Source organism: Elgaria multicarinata, chromosome 1, assembly GCF_023053635.1.
Source record: "Elgaria multicarinata webbii isolate HBS135686 ecotype San Diego chromosome 1, rElgMul1.1.pri, whole genome shotgun sequence".
In the NCBI taxonomy this organism is placed as follows: Eukaryota; Metazoa; Chordata; class Lepidosauria; order Squamata; family Anguidae; genus Elgaria; species Elgaria multicarinata.
Window position 1 is genome coordinate 33,224,093 of NC_086171.1, and position 17,174 is coordinate 33,241,266.

Genomic DNA, 17,174 nt, shown 5'->3' on the forward strand with positions numbered 1-17,174 from the left:
CACTATTGGGATGTCTAATCATGAATCTCTCACACAATGTATAGAGCTTCTGTCCTTGAGGCTAGAAAATTCAAATTCCCAAAGTAGGGCGACCATATGTAAAGGAGGACAGGGCTCCTGTATCTTTAACAGTTGCATTGAAAAGGGAATTTCAGCAGGTGTCATTTCTATATATGGGGAATATGGGGAAGTTTCCTCTTTATCACAGCAGTTAAAGCTGAAGGTGCTCTGCCCTCTTTTGTATCTGGCCACTTTAGTATAGGTCCTGCAGCTTTAACTGTTGTGATGAAGAGGGAATTTCACCAGCTGCTGCAGGCATACAAACGAAACCTGCTGAAATTCCCTTTTCTATGCAACTGTTAAAGGTACAGGAGCCCTGTCCTCCTTTTCATATGGTCACCCTACCTAAAGGTCTTCCTGACAGTTCATGGGTCCAATGGGATTCGACCATCCCGATTCGGCTTTGTTACTCTGTTTGCTGTGCCTGTCAAACTCCTAGGTTGAGTCCAGATTTACACTGGACCAACTGCACTGATGGAAGTAGACTTCGCCGCCCCCTCCTTTCCATAGCAGCTCTCCCAGCCCCTGAAAATACTACAATGGGGAAATCTACTTCCATGAGCACAGTTGGTCCAGTGTAAATCTTTTTCAGCCAGAGGGCCGAATCCACTTTGGAGAGCTCTTGAGGGCTGCCTCCCAGTGGTGAGCTGGAGGCAATGCGATGGGGCAACCCAAAATATCAGGGTTTTGCCTAAAGATCTTAGTACCAATAACTAAGCCTTAAGAGAGGCACTTTGACCTTTTAGAATGGGGGAGGAGCTGCACAAAAGCTGAGCAACAGACACAAGATGGGGGGATGGGGGGGACATAGCATTCTGAAGACTTCTGGAGGGCCAGATAGGAATCCGCTGGGGGCCAGATTTGCCCCCCCCCCCAGCCTCAGGTTCTGCACCCCTGCACTACTCCAAGCTTAGATCGAACCCCATGAGTGTTGCTAGGGAGCAAGAAAGGTTATACTTGATGGGGTGAGATTAAAGGGAGGTGGCAGATCAAAAAGCTGCTGTTTATATGTCCCCATAGATAGCGTAGGTAGAAAGCCTTTAAGGCAGCATCTTTTTGATTATTTACTGTTGTATAATCACAATGCTGGCTTTATTCATTTGTTTATTGTATTTCTATACCACCTAATAGCCGAAGCTCTCTGGGCAGTTCACAAAAAATTAAAACCATGAAGACAGTTCAAAGTATAAAACAAACAACAGTATAAAAACACAGTACAATATAAAAGCACAACCAGGATAAAACCGAGCAGCAATGCAGAGATTAATATAGATTTAAAATACAGTTTTAAAACAGCAAAGTGAAAAGACTAAAATGATAAACTGTTAAAATACTGGGGGGAAATTTAAAAACTCTTTACCTGGTGTCAAAAAGAATATAACATAGGTGCCAGGCGAACCCCTCTAGGCAGCTCATGCCACAGCCAGGGTGCCACAGAAGAGAAGGCCCTCCTCCTAGTACCTTCCTTTGGCTTCTAATCTAGTGGCAGTAAAGAAGCAAAAATTTTGGTTCAATCTTTTGATTGAAACACTGTCAGGCAATTCACACGAGGTGATGAGGGTATTTTTGAGCCACGGTTGGAGAAGGGCTGGCACTTCTCAGGGATGTGAATCCTACATACACACCTGTGCAAGTGGCATCTCTTATTTTCACTAATCCTTCCACCCTTTTTTAAAGGGAAGGATTGTGTGAATTTAGGAGTGTTGTATGGGTACATGCGTGCCCAATTCCAAAACCGCTTCCTACGTGCAGTCGCATGAGTGTACGTGGACCTACCTGTGTGCCAAGATGCACAATTTCAGCATTCATGAATGGTTTAGTTTTCAAGCTGCAATCCACGGAATAACATTGGAGGAACTGGTGTGTTGCATGGCTCATTTGCTCAAACTGTTCAGAGACAGTTTGGGGGCTTCCTTCAGCCTTGTGATCTACATCTGGGTGGCACATTATGGTCTGCATTGTGTGAGTTAATCCATGGGGCACCTGGAATGCCTTAGAACAGGGATGTTCAACCTTAGGCTCATGAGTCAAATCTGTTACCTGGGGTCCCAATCCTGCCCTCTGGTCTTCCCCAAATGGCCTGAACCCTTTCCGCTGCCCACCAATTATTTGGTGGATTCCCAATTTTTGCAGTTTCCCCTCTGCCCCAATCGAAAAGATTGAAATGCCTCTTTTAAGGCTTAATTACCGGCAGTAAGGAGCTTGAAGCTAAAACATGCTGGTATTTATTTATTGAATTATTAGTATTTTGGTCCGAGCCCCATTTGAACAGGGGATTAGACTCGTTGGCCTTATAAACCCCTTCCAACTCTACTATTCTGTGATTCTATGCTGTCGGCCTTGTTCACCGCTGGAATTTAGCCCCAAAATGGGATTTGGATCTCGAGCTCAAAGACCTCCAACACACACACACCCCACCTTAGAGAGTCTTTCCTTAGGCCAGGCTGTTGGATTTGATGGCCTTCGCATCCTTTTCAGCCCCAGTAATCTTCGATCTAAGTGAACGAACATGAACTATCAAAGTAGTAGGTCTCAGATATTTCTAGATGTGCCTCGAGTAGGAGTGAAGTTTGCAGAACACCTGACAAAAGCAGGCTCTTATTTGTGTCTGAATCAAGTTTGCATTTGGTAATTATGTCTGTCAATGCACCTTGCTCAGGCTTTGATCCTTGTCAGCTAACATTTACTTAGTATAATCAAAGTCATGTAAATTACAGCATATTCATTCCTGTCCCGGAATTGCTGATATTTTCAGGTAGCGCCTTCTGCCTGCCTGCCTGCCTGCACATGCGTCTCCTTTCTGCCGTTTCTACTTTTCAGGCTTTGAAATGCAGAAGTGGCTTGGTGGCAATTTGAGGACTTTAGATCTGAAAAATCAAAAAGTAGGCCAGGCAGAGGTTAGGGGAGGAGAGGCATGGTTTAAAGGCAGGTGATCGTATATGGGTAAGGACGAAACAAAGGAAAAAATTAGGCAAGATAATGGAACATCTGAAAGTTTACCAGGGAGCATTTATTTCTGAGATGAGTAGTACGGACTCACAGTTCCAATCCTCACAGTTCAGATGTGTGTAGGATGGTAATACGGCAGGTCAAAGAGGACAGCGAGCTCCTGCAATTACAGTAAAGATGTCCCAGGCAAAAAAGGTGCCTTGATTTGCTCTTCCTCAGCACACATTGTGCATGACAAGCAGAGATGAACCAAGAGCAGATAGGAGCAAGGAAGCCAATGCCTGGGTAAGCGAGCCCACACCCCCTGGCATAGGGTTAGGGTGACCATATGGAAAGGAGGACAGGGCTCCTGTATCTTTAACAGTTGTATAAAAAAGGGAATTTCAGCAGGTGTCATTTGTCTGCAAGCAGTATCTGGTGAAATTCCCTCTTTCCCTCCGATTTCAGTGGGGCTTGTGCAATGGAACATCTTCCTGGACGGTGCCCCTTAACTGGAAAAGACAGGCCACCCCTCTCAGTTTAAGGTCTGTAAAATGGGGAGTCCTGGTGTCCTGCCCTACGATGCTCATGTACAAGTAAGCCACATGAAAGATGACAATGCGCTTTGCACATGGGAAGTGTTTTGTGCGTTAAACGGCAAAGAACAATTGCTGAATGTAAAGCCCAGGAGGAGATGATGACCAAATGATGAGGAGTTGACAGAGCAGTTCACAGGACAAAGCTGACATTGCTGTTCTACATGCATTTGCTCTCCTCTTACTAATCCCAGGGTTCTAGGGGCGGAGCTGGCCGCCTGAGCAATGGCGGGTTTCTTCTGAGGCTCTAAGCGGCGTTTGCCGGAAAAAGCAATTATCTCTCTTCTAATGGGCATAAATCTTTGAGTAAACGACAGAAAATGATTATAAAAGTCACAGGAGCTGGAAAAGCTGAGAGATTTGAAGAAGGGAGGTGAGATGATTGATATTTAATACAATGTCTGTATAAACGGCAACACTATTGAAACCGAAAGTAACACTGACGCAGTTTAAAAAGAAGGAATTTATGCTTGCTGGACATTGATTTGTGTTATAACCTTTCATTCTTATCTCACATGGGAAAGATTGAAATGCTGGCTTTGTAAGGTGGAAGTTGTTGATTGGATTTATTGGCGTGGTGAGAAGGGGGGGAGAGAAGGTGGAAGAAGCTGCATTCGGCATTCGGTGAGGGAGATGTGGGAAGCTGAGAGGCTGCGAATGATTAAACTGATCCCCTCTAGTGAATGCTGTTGTGAACTGGATATTCCCCCCCCTCATGAAAGAAGAAGAAGTGTTTGATATATAACAGAGAAGCCAGCATAAGTTGCTAAGGAAGCGAGTTACACTCTAAGATTTATGCCCTACCCAGAAGAGTCCCATGCCTAACATTAAAAGAAAGATCAAAAGTTGGGCAAAGCTTAATATACAAAAAAAGAAAAAGAAAAAAAAAAAGAAAAAAGAAAAAAAGAAGAAAAAAAAAATAAGAAACCTTCAAATTATAAAAAAAAAAGGAACTTTCAAATCATAATTTGGCATGCCTCTCCCTCCTGGAAAGGACAGCCCCTGGAGTTGAGCAAGAGGAGGAAGATAAAGACCCAGTCCCTTTGGATACAATACCAAATAAAGAAAAAATATGACTGAAGGAGGAGAAAGTGGTAGTAACCCTCCCTCGTTGATGGAGATCAGGCCCATTATAGCTGAAAATAACATTGTTATATTTTTAAAAAATGGATCAGCATATGAGTGAATTTAGACATTAATTGTGTATTTAGCGGATAAAAAAGGTGGAAAATTCGGATAAGATCAAAAAGATAGAGGCTAAAGCGGACTTGGACCAGAAGGAATAAGAGGCTTTTGAGAAATCAACTAATATACAATTTAAAGAATGGTTACTGTGATCGATTGCCTCGGAAGATTAATCTAGTAGATCTACTTTTTGAATAAAGCAGCTAAAGGAGTCGCAGGGAGAAGATCTTAGAGAAATCATCGTGAACTGGTTCAAGGAGCTGATGCCGATATATCAATAGACGGATTGGATCCGGATCGAGTCCATCGTGTGGGGGGGCAAAACCACAAAGGGGCAAGAGACATTTTGGTGAAATTTGGTAATTATTATAAAAAAGAGCAAATTATGAAAGAATTGAGATTTAAGAATCAGATATAATATAAAGGCAAACCAGTGTAAATTTACAATGATCTTTCTCAACGTACATTAAATTGGAGAAGTAGTCTTAAACTAATAATGGAAACATTAATGAAGAATGAAATTCCTTATGCATGGGGTTACCCGGTTTTTTTTAAGATTTACATATGGGAGGAGGGAACACAGTAACCTCATTGGATCAAGGTAAAGATTTGCTGAAGAGGCTGGGTCTGGATGGGGAAGCAGATGGGGCTGGAGTGGGTGGGGGAGGGAATGAGGCTGGGACATCTGGAGAGTAAGAGAATTGTTAATTATGTTTGGAGATAATTGCAAATAAAAATGCTAATATAGAAACCTGCCGGCCAGGCACAGCACTGCCTCCCCCCTCCCCCTTTAAAGTAGATGGCTGGAGTACTAGACTCACGGGGATATGGGGGGGGGATTAGAGTGGGGGGGTGGGGAGGGGGGGAAGGTAGGGGAGGAGGGATTGGGGGAGGAGGGTGGGGGTTTTATGTATGGAGTTTGTGTTTTTATGTAAGCAAGTTTGAACTGCTGAGCACAAGGGATCGGAAGAGATTTCAAAAGGGTGATTATGGATAAAAAGATAAAGGTATCAACACTCAATGTTAAAGGTTTAGGGGCAGTCGTGAAAAGGAAGAGAATAGAACAAATGCTTAATAAAGAGGGATCAGATATTATAATGATCCAAGAGACACACCAAGGCTCCGAGAATTCGAATATGATAAAATTAAAGTGGCTAGCCTATTATGAAAAGTCATTAGGGACATCAAAAAAAAATGGAGTGGCCACTTTGATTTCAAAAAAAAGTGGGTTTACATTAGAAGAGGTAAAAAAGGATGATAAGGGTAGATATCTTATGTTAAAAGGTAAAATTGAGGGAAAGGTCTATACTTTGATTAATGTTTATGCCCCAAATGAGAGGCATAGAGAGTTTTTTATAAAGTTGTTTAAAGAAATAGAAGAATTTAAGGAGGGGTATGTTATATTAGCGGGGGATTTTAATATGGTTATGGATAATAAAAGAGATAGGTCAAATCCCACTAATGTTGAAAAGAGAAACAATATGACTATATTGAATAAATTAATAAAAGAAAATGATTATTTAGATTCGTGGCGCTTACTTAACGGGAATAGGCCTGGATTCTCATATTTTTCCCCAGTTCATCATACATACTCCAGGATAGATCATATATTTGTTTCAAAAGACTTTGCAACGAGGATTTGTAAAATGGAAATGGGGGTAATAAAAGTAACTGATCATGCCTTGTTAAGTTTAGAATTTACAGTTAAGAAAGATTATAAAGAGGCATATAGATGGAAGTTGAACACAAAGATATTGAAATACAATAAAATAGTAGATAAAATTCGGAAGGAACTGTCGGAGTCATGGGAAATTAATGAAAAAGGAGGAACAGCTGGGTCAGTCATTTGGGACACCATGAAGGCTGTAGCAAGAGGAATCTGTATTAGAGAAACATGTAGTTTAAAAAGACAACAACGTGCAGAACAGGAAAAGTTAGAGATAGAAATTAAAAACTTGGAGGAAAGATATTGGCGAAGTAAAGATAAATATAAATTAGTGGAAATACAAGCTAAGAAGAAACAATTAGAAAATTTAAATATAGAAGAGATTCAAAAGAATTTAATGTATATGAAAAGGGAATATTTTGAAAATAGTGATAAGAACTCGAGGTTGCTTGCCAAGCTCACACAAAAAGAAAAAGGGAGGAATGGGATAGAAACGTTGAAAGATAGCCGAGGGAATTATTGTCATGCAATGAAAGCTAAAATAAAAATTTTTCAGGAATTTTATCAGGAATTGTACAAGGGTAAAGAAATTCAACAAGAAAAGGTGGAGGAGTATATTGGAAGGTTTATAAAGAAGGAAATAAAATCAGAATATAAGGAGTTAATGGAGTCAGTAATAACTCAAAGAGAAGTTGAAGAGGTTATTGATAAGTTAAAAGTGGGTAAATCACCAGGAGCAGATGGTTTGGGTCCAGAATATTATAAGGTCTTCAAAGATTGTCTAGTTCCAAAATTAATGGAACTTTATAATAGGATATTATCAGGAGAGAAGATACCTGAATCATGGGAACATTCAGTGATAATTCTGATCCCAAAACCAGATAAAGATTTGACTAATCCCGATTCTTATAGACCTATTTCTTTAATAAATCAAGATGCTAAAATTTTTACATCTATTATGGCCAAACGATTAAATAAATTCTTGGCAGAATATATAGGAGCAGATCAATGTGGGTTTGTGGTAGGAAGACATATGCATAATTTAGTGGGTAGAGTTTTAAATGTAATAAATGTAATAAAAAAAGCAAATATTAAGGCAGGTATTATGGCATTAGATATTTTTAAAGCTTTTGATTGTGTGAGCTGGCAGGCACTAAAGAGTATTATAGATAAATTGGGATTTGGAAATAAATTTAAAAATGTAATAGAACAGCTATATTCCCAAAATACGGCGGTAGTGGTGGTAAATGACGGACTTACTGAAAAGATACGACTAGCCAGAGGAACAAGACAAGGATGTCCGCTCTCGCCGGTCCTTTTTGTAATGGTTATGGAAGTTTTGGCGAAGGCACTAAGGGAGGATAAAGAATTAGAAGGAATTGGAGAGGTAAGGGAAATAAAGCTAAACATGTTTGCGGATGATACTTTATTGACCATTAAGAATCCATTAAGAAAATTAGAAAGAATTAAATATCAGTTGAGGGAATTTGAGGAAATTACAGGGTTAAAAATAAATTGGTCTAAATCAGAGATGATGTTGTTTAACTATACTAAGAGGGAAGAAAAGGATTGGGAAGTTAAGGGAATGGAATTGAAAGTTAAGAACGAGATTAAATATTTGGGAATTAAAATTACAAAAAATCTAGAGAATTTAGAAAGGGAAAATTTAACGAGGTTAAAGAAGGAGGTACTAGAGAAATTGGAAAAATATAAAAGATTAAATTTATCTTGGTTTGGGAGAATAGCTTTGATAAAAATGAAGATATTAGCTAAAATTAATTTTGTATTTAGGATGTTACCTATAAAAATATCAGAAACCGAGATAAAAAGTTGGCAAAATATTATTAATAAATATTGTAATGGAGAAAAGAGAGCAAGAGTGAATAAAAATAATTGGTACCTAAGCCAAAAAAAGGGGGGAATGGGTCTCCCAAACATAAAATTATACTACGTAGCAAATAGATTAAGACATGTTGTAGAAGCAATTATGGGAGTAGGAGATTTATATTGGATGGAAGAAAAAATTATAAGTAAGGTAGAGATGAATCTGGAGAATGTTTTTTTTAAAGATGGAGGAAGAAAGTGGGTTGGAAGTATAGATAATCCACTCCTGAGGACTCAATGGGAAATTTGGAGTAAATTTAAAGGGAAGCTGCTTCCGAGCAACTCTCCCTTAGCACCGATAATAATGTTAAAGAATTTCCCAGAGGATCTAAAGGGTAGATTATGTAAAATATTAAAAGAGAAAAATAAAATAAAATTAAAGGATTGGGTAAGAGATATTAAAACAAGAGAAGATATGGAAAATTTGTTAAAGGAGAAGAAGCTATCTTGGCTAGAATATGGTCAATTAGAGCAATGGAATAAAAAGTGGATTAAAGATAATAGAATGTGCAGAAAGATGACGAGGTTTGAAGAATTAGTAGTAAGTAAGGAGAAAGGAAAAGGAAGTAGTATAGTTTCAAAAGGATTAATGAGTGAAATATATAAAATATTGTTAGAGAAGGAGTTTAGAGAGAATACAGAGAAAATGATTTGGGAATCAGATTTGAAGATACAAATAGGGCGACAGAGCTGGGAGGGACTATGGAAACAAAGAGTGTTGAGAAGTTTATCAGTAAGAATAAAGGAGAATTATTTTAAAATTTTATGGAGGTGGTACCTAACCCCGGTTAGATTGAATAAGATAAGTGATCAACATTCAGCAAATTGTTGGAGAGGATGTGGGGAAAAAGGAACGTATTTACATATGTGGTGGCAATGCAAATATGTACAAAGATTATGGAAGATGGTGTTTTCAGAAATTGAAGAAATAGTGGGAATGAAAATAGAACAAACACCAAAAATAGCATTGCTGTCACTATTTGAAGATATAAAGTGTGGAAAAGGAACTATAGAGCTGATATCGAGTTTGTTGGTTGCAGCACGATTGATGATAGCTAGGAACTGGAAGATCCAAGGGGAATATTCTATTGAGGAATGGTATAAAGTAGTATGGGACATAGCCATTAATGATAAACTGACATGTAATATTAAGTGGAGAAAAGGCGTAACTAAAATAAATGAGTTCGAAGGAATCTGGAAACAGTTCCTAGTGTTCGTGTTTACTAAGGGAAGTGGGAAACCACCAGCAGAAGAAATGATTAGATTTTGGACTCAAGAATGATCCCGAGGTGGGGGGTGCACATTTATGTTAAGAATGAAGATGTTGTAGAGTGATAAGGCATATGTAATAGTTTTTGATATTTGTACTCAACAATTATTCAATATGTATGCAGCAGATATTTGATGTATTTTTTTTCTTATTGTGTTAGTTTCAGTTATATTTTGGAAATGTTTATCTATGTTTATATAGTGTTGAAAATGAATAAAAATTAAAAAAAAAAAAAAAAAAACTAATCCCAGGGTTCTGAAGCAATTTATTTTTCCCATCACCCGTTTTCTTTGATAAACAATCCATTGGCACCAGCCAGAGTCAATCAATTGCTTCAGTTCTCGCTAATGGGTGCCAGAAAATACACCATAACGAAGCCAGTGGGTTGTGGGGGAAATGACAGGAGAGATACAAATATGTGGCCGAGGGAGTGAGAAACGCAACAAATGCCGCTCTCTGCCCAGTGGCCTAGAGTTGCCCACGGGCTTGCAGTGCCTTGGGCTTTTATTTCTGCTCCGTGACCCTCTGCATGCAAAACGTGGGCTCTGCCACCGAGCCGTGCCCCCTCCTGTCATGTGCAGTATATGCAGTGAGGGCTTTGTGCATAGAAAGAACAGCAGGGCCACACTGCTTGCTTCACCCTAACCCCCCACCCCATCTGCACATTGAAAATGGATCTCTGAAGAAGAGAAAACTAGAAACATATAGGATGAAAAAGAGAGGTTTTTGTCCTGCCCCCTATTTTCGGGAACTTTCTCTCTCTCTCCCTGCGAAAGAGGCCTTGTTTTTTCTGCCTCTTTTGCAGGGGGGTGGGAGATACGGACAATTTTTTTCCCTTCGGGACGGGGACAGGGTTTCCACATGCCTTTTTAAGTGTAGCCGGTCGCTTAGGGGCCTTCTTCCTATTTTTTAGTTTTTCAAGAAAAACACCCCCCCTTCCCTCAGCATTTGGAGGAGCCCAGCAGTTCTTAGAGAATGCCTATTAGAGACCATGTGACCTCACCCTCTCCAATAAGCATTCAGGAAGAACTCTTGGGTTCCTGGAAATGCCGGAGGTGTTTTAAAAAAATAAAAAGAAAGAAAGAAGAGCCCTCAACAACTGGCTACATTTAAAAAGGTATGTGGAAACCCTGTCCCCCTCCCCTAGGAGAAAATTCTCCAAAATTCTCAACTCTTCCAACCTCTTTCGCCCAAGTTTTCATTCTTCCCCCACCCACCACAAAATGCCAAAAATGGAATGGTCGAAATTTTCAGCAGAGCACTAGTTTTTATTTTCTTAATACCGTTTTCCATTTTAAGATATGAGAGGCAAGGTTGTACCCGTTTAAAGCATACCATCTAAAATATGGGTCACAGTCATGTAGTTCAATCTTATTCAATGTTTACACAGAATTCACTAAGCTCAACGGATCTTGCTCCTCAGTAAAAATGTGCATAAGATGAGAGCCTTGTAAAACGATTTTAACTCAGAAATGCCCCAAACTTCAACAGGATTGACTCCCAGCCAAATATGCAAAGGATGACAGCCTAAATCATACATCACTATTCATCTTAGGACAGGAGTAATGAACTTCTTTCAATGCAAGGGCTGAATTTGATTTTGTAGCAGTTTTTGGAGGCCACATTCTGGTGGAGCGCAGGGCCAAAGGAAAAAGGGATGACCCCAAAATCAGAAAAAGAACATATTTTAGCTTAATACTCTTTCTGCCAGTAACTCAGGGGTTCATCACACACGGCTGAAATCCTGCATCCTTACCAGGGCTTTCTGCTTCTGAATTCTTTGTGGGATTAAGATTGGCTCCTTCCACGGGTGGACGTGTGATTTGAGTCAAGGAAAGTCTTGAGAAGTTCTATATGTTTTGTTTTACAACCACTAGATGGTGATATGATTATAGTGCAATGCCATCCTTTCATACAGCCAATAGATCAGATTAATGTCCCTTATCGGGTAACTGTGATCTTTTTGAAAGCGGGGTGAAGGTCATAAACTGCAGGAGGGGTCCTTGAGGTTGAGGTTGTCATTTAAAGGACCCCCAAACTTCCATGAGCAACCAATCTTGATCGCACGATATAAGCCCCATGTGGAGAAGCTCTCATCCTTAGGAGAGTGGGGGGGAGGGGTTTGGACTCGATGGCCTTATAGGCCCCTTCCAACTCTACTATTCTATGATTCTATGAGAGGAATTTCAACCCTTTAACATTGGGGAAATGTGCAAAGCTGGAAAACCACCCAATGATCGGCAGATGGAGAAATGGATGTAGCCAGGAAAATGAGGCATCATCATCTAGGGAACCTAGGGGGCTGGATTGGGACCCCAGAGGGGGCAAATTTGACCTGCATGCCTGAGGTTCCCTACCCTTGCATTAGGAGATAAATGTAAAAACATTACATTTCAATCTGGTGGTTGTTTTTCTTTTCTTTTAAACCCAGTGAACAGCATCAAGCACATAGTAAGAAAGTACCGTGGGCACCTGCGAACAAAGATCGAATCTGGGGAAGGAACCATCCCAGCTCGGTGTCCCAGTGCAGTCCAGACGTGGGATGGCGTGTTATTGGGGGAGCAGCTCGTCACCATGTCTTGCACAGACAAAATTGCCAGGTAAGATTAGAGTGGAATTGTAAAGCAGGCGGGCAGCAAGCGTGGGAAAATGTCGTTGATAGGAGAAATTGTTATGTTTTCCAGTGGGGGGAATAAATTAAGTCCTAAGGAAATGAGAGAGTTGTTGCCATATAATCACCTCCTTTTAATGTATGGCAATAAGCACTGACATGACCATTCAGAAACAGTCCATGTGCTCCCTGAATATGCTGTGGCCCTGAAGTGAATGCTGAAGTCCCTGCTTGTGCAGAGCCCTGTCTGTCCATCGGTGCTTTTGTAGATTCACTCGAGCCATCGGATCAGGGCTATTATGCTGATGCTTTGGAAACTTAAAGTATCCTGTGGTGTAGTAGTTATCTGCCCCTATGTTACTTTAGAGCAGCCTTCCTCAACCTGGGGCGCTCCAGATGTGTTGGACTACAACTCCCAGAATGCCCCAGCCAGCTGGCTGGGGCATTCTGGGAGATGCAGTCCAACACATCTGGAGCGCCCTAGGTTGAGGAGGGCTGCTTTAGTGTGTGTGTGTGTGTGTGTGAGAGAGAGAGAGAGAGAGAGAGATCCTTTCATAGGCCTGTGACTCTGCAACAAACGTATATACCTTATACACAATGATAAGAGCCCATTATTATTACTATTTTATTGATAAATAATATTATTCAGCTCCCTGGCAGCTATGATTTTTCCTCCTAGCTCTCCCTTGATTGACTCTGCCTCTACAAGGCTAAACAAACCAGTTCATAAAGGTTAGAAATGCACCAGTTTTTAAGATCAAGGGTTGGATCTAGGAAGTCTTCCTCAAAAGGAAGGGCTCTGCTCACAGAAAGTCATTCTGCCCAATTTGGGGTGATTCCCCCCCACCCCCGGTCCCACACCATAGCTCACCCCATTAAGCAGAATCTCTTTACTTTCTGTGTAGCATTGCCAGGGGTGGGGTTGGCGGGGCTGCCGTGGGAAGGAAGGAGCAGGGAGGTCCACTTCCGTCAGCACAGTTGATCCAACATGAAACTGGATCCAATCCCAAGTGGGTACTGTAAGAGGATGATCATGCTTTACGGAGGAGGAGGAATGTTTTTCTGATGGTTTCTGTATCACCAGCACAAAACTGTTCCTTTTTCAGTCTCAGTTTACCTAGATGGTCTGTGTTGAAGCCAATAATATTGTACAATCACGGTGGGTATTTTGCATGGTTGATCCAATAGGAATAATAGGAGAGTCCAATGACAGTACATCAAAAGAATGTGACACACTGATAATGAAATAGTCTCAAAATAATGTTGTTAGGTCGAGTCTACCACTAATGCATTGCCTCAAAGAGATGAGGGGAAAGTTTCCAACAACATTTCTACATTGCATCTGAGTATAACCAAACTGTCCAAATCAAATCACAGGCAGAATTGAATGACTAAAGAAATTAAAGATTCCAAACCAAAATGATGCTGTTTCTGGTTTTCGGCATGTCGATAGGTAGTAAATTAAATATAACCTCAGAAACCACGATTATATTTTAATATTGATGGGGAAGTCAGTTGCAATATAGTGTCCAGAGGTGCATTTTCTCCAAACAAATCTGCCGTTGTCTGCTACAAAATCAGTCTGGAGTATTTAAAGATTCCTTGCACACATCCACAGCTGTAAAGTAATGTGATCCATTTTCATGACCTGGGTTTCCAGGATCAAAAAAGTAACCTCTGTTTTGATGTTCAAATTATTCTAATTGTTGATGTTATTATTTATTAATTACATATTAATATGAATGTGCACTTGGTTTTTTTTAGATGGCTCTAACCACGTAGGTGTCAGGAAAGAAGTACAGGGTTGAGGTTTTCTCAGTGATTCTTCTCATGCAGGAGAGGAGACCCAAGTTGGTGTGGGGGCCCAAATGGCCACCCAGACCTCCACGGGCCTGGGGATATCACAGGGTGTGGCCAAGCCCTTAATATCAACCATTCCCCCTTGTTTCAGAGCTACTTTTCCCATGCTGCATCCTTCCCTATGGGGAAAGGTATGACAAGGACAAAGCAGGGACAAACCATGGCCTTGGCTAGGGTTGCTTTACCCATGCTGTCTCTTCCCCCATGGGAGATGCCATGCTGCTGCAAAGCACTTAGAGCACTGAGCTGAGAGAAATCCTCTCCCCACCCCTTCCTCTTGGGGAGAGGGTGAGAAGAGGAAACCCCCTGTTACCTATGATCAGTGACTGGAGATAATGGGGGGATCCTCACCCCCTTCCAAAACCCCCAGGAGACCTCTCCATAGGCTAGATGGGAAACATCTGTGGACTGGATTAGGCCCACAGGCCAGGGGTTCCTGTGCCCTGCTCTCATGGTTCTGAGAGCCTTCCCTTAGGGACTTCTTTCGATTCCTGAGTTCAGGATAAGGCCATGTTCAGTCTCCTCCTGCTTCTCTGCCTGCCACTCTTCCTACCCACCTATCCTGCCTCTGCCACCACCGTCACTTGTGATGGGTGAAACACATAGGTTGCATATTGGGGGAAGTCAACAGTGCCTGTTGCTGATCAGTCCCTGTGAGTCTGACTTCAGAGAGGGGCTTTGGAGGAAGCAGCACTGTGGAATGGATGGTGAGAGTAGAAAACAATCAGACAAGGACTGCAGAGGCAATCAAAGGTCGCAAACTGAATCTGAGAACAAGGAGGGTGGTGACAGCCAGTTCTTTCAGGACCCTGGACAGTTCACAGGGACCAATATCTCAGTCCAACAGAGTCCCAACTCCAGTTGAGCCCTCTCTGAAGTTCTGCTCCCTTGCAGTGCAGCTCTCAGACCTGGAGCCTAGGAAGATTAGTCCCTCCTGGGGAGTGGGCACTGGGGAGGGTTGGCCCGTTGGTGTGGAGGGGGACAGTCCCTCAGAGAATCTGCCTCAGGGAGTGCTACTCAGGGGCCTCCTGACTATCAGGATCAGTGTTGGTTTCCAATGCCTCCTCAGCCTGTGCTGCTGACCAGGTTGTCTTCTGCCCTCTGTGTCAAAAGTTCTGCCTGATACTTGAAGTCACCATCATGATACTTTTTAATTCCTGTGCCACAGAAATGTCTGTAGCAATCCAGGTTGGTTTTTATTTTTTTTAGACTGAAATGTATAGGTAGTGCTGTGACTTGGGAACAGGCATCAGGGAGAATGCATAAAGGGCTAACACAGGCCTACTTTGGAAGGGACATTCTGCCATCCTGCTCAGATTTCAGTGTGGGGGTGTTTTCCCTATTTATTTTTACCCCTGACTGGTCCTGTTCTGCATGGTGTGACATTCCTACTTGAGTTCTTTCCGTGAGAAAGAACTCCACATCTCATAATCCTCACAGGCAAGAAAGATAGAACATCCTCCTGGCCTTTCTCTGGAGGGTGCTACTTTTGCCATAAGACATGGGCTCATGCACCAGGAATACACACTGGCTAGAGTTACACTAGAGTTAGAAATGGTTGAGAAGAGTGGTGTCCATGGAAAAGAACAACCAAACCTATAAGATCTCCTAAATTACACCATGACCACATAAAATAAGTTCTTAAAAGAAAATAGATATTAATGCAGTTATTTTGAATGGTGAAAACTTTCCATAATAAAAGAATATAATGTAACAATGGCCGCCTTTGAAAGTATGTCTCATACATTGGTGCACTGGCTTGTTTTGTTTTGCACTGGATGCAAGTGCTCAGATGAATTGATGTTTGTCTAAATGAGATTGTTGACAAAACTGTCCTTCGACTCCATTCCCCTTCGGGGGTGGGGGGGTTAGTGATTTAGAGAAAAATCCACATTGAGAACATTGGTCACAGTTGCTTTTAAGCAACCTATTTTGCATGACTTACAAAGGGAAGGAGGACCAGAGTAGCAGTTTTCTGATATATTGGAAAGAATTACTGGAGCCAAGCGAATAATGCACAATTAATAATTTATCCAACAGCTGTTATCGTATTTCCTTGCTCACAAGGTATTTGTAAGCAAAAAAAGCAGTTTCATCAATTTGATTACCATTCAAAGCATTCAGCAACTTTTTGTGAGTGGAAGGTTTCATCACAAGTAAATTCTCTGTTAGTATCCAACATTACCTTCTGTGCAGTAAGTCTACTGAGAGGCAATATCTGAGGCCACTTGTAAGTTTTGGAATTCCCTTTCTCTGGAATTCAAAGAACTCCTGATCCTGAAAGTGGCATTGGATGTTACATGGGGCTGCCTCCAGGTTTGAAGGGATCCTTGGCCAAACCCTTTTGACATTGTAAGCAGTAGACAACTACAAGCTGCCATTTTTTAATTTTGCACATTGCTCCTAATTTAGCAACACTCCAGGGCCCTGTGAGAAATTTAAAACGGCAGCTCATGGACTCAGTCACCTGGCGCTGGGATCCAACCCTACCAAGGTGCTGGAACCCAGAAACTCCCAGAGGCTGATGTTACATTGTCTAGGGGCTAACCGGAAGGTAAAGCACATGGTTCTTTCTGTTGTATTGTAGAATCATAGGATCATAGAGTTGGAAGGAGCCTTAGACTAGGACAATATGAGAAGCATAAAGAATTTTAAAAATTTCCTCAAGGCCCTTCTTAGAGTAGGGTCTTGAGTAGCTACACATACTTTGTGTATGTATTGTTTCTTTTTCTTTTTGTAATGTCTTCTCTGTCAACTGATTAGTGCATTGGCACCAGGTTTAAGGCAACCCAGTCCCATCTGCTGGAAGTCTCTCTTCCTTTTCCACTCGGATCCTGAAGACTTTAATTCTACTTCTGAAAAAGCTTTCACAAGGATAGAAGCAAAATGAACTGCATATAAGAGAAAAGTTACACATTAAAAAATATCAAACATTATAGCTTTTGCAAGCCTTTTCGTGATAGACTGTCGGGATCACATCAGTTGGCTGTGGAAGGTTTGATCCTGGGATATGTAGCTTTGAAAAACAACCCACTTGAAAAGCTACGTATTAATGGAAGTGGAAATCAATTAACACAGCTAGCTCCCCAACCAGAGACAATCTGTGCACATGAT

At 41.3% G+C, this 17,174-nt stretch overlaps 1 protein-coding gene across 1 annotated transcript in view; it reads left to right on the top strand.

Moving 5' to 3' along the window:
* The window catches only part of ADARB2 (adenosine deaminase RNA specific B2 (inactive)), a 484,223-nt gene that overhangs the window by 436,373 nt on the left and 30,676 nt on the right, over positions 1–17,174 (top strand). Inside the window, exon 8 of the mRNA XM_063125777.1 lies at positions 12,021–12,189. Coding sequence (XP_062981847.1) covers positions 12,021–12,189 — 169 coding nt within the window. The remainder of the gene's footprint in view (positions 1–12,020; positions 12,190–17,174) is intronic.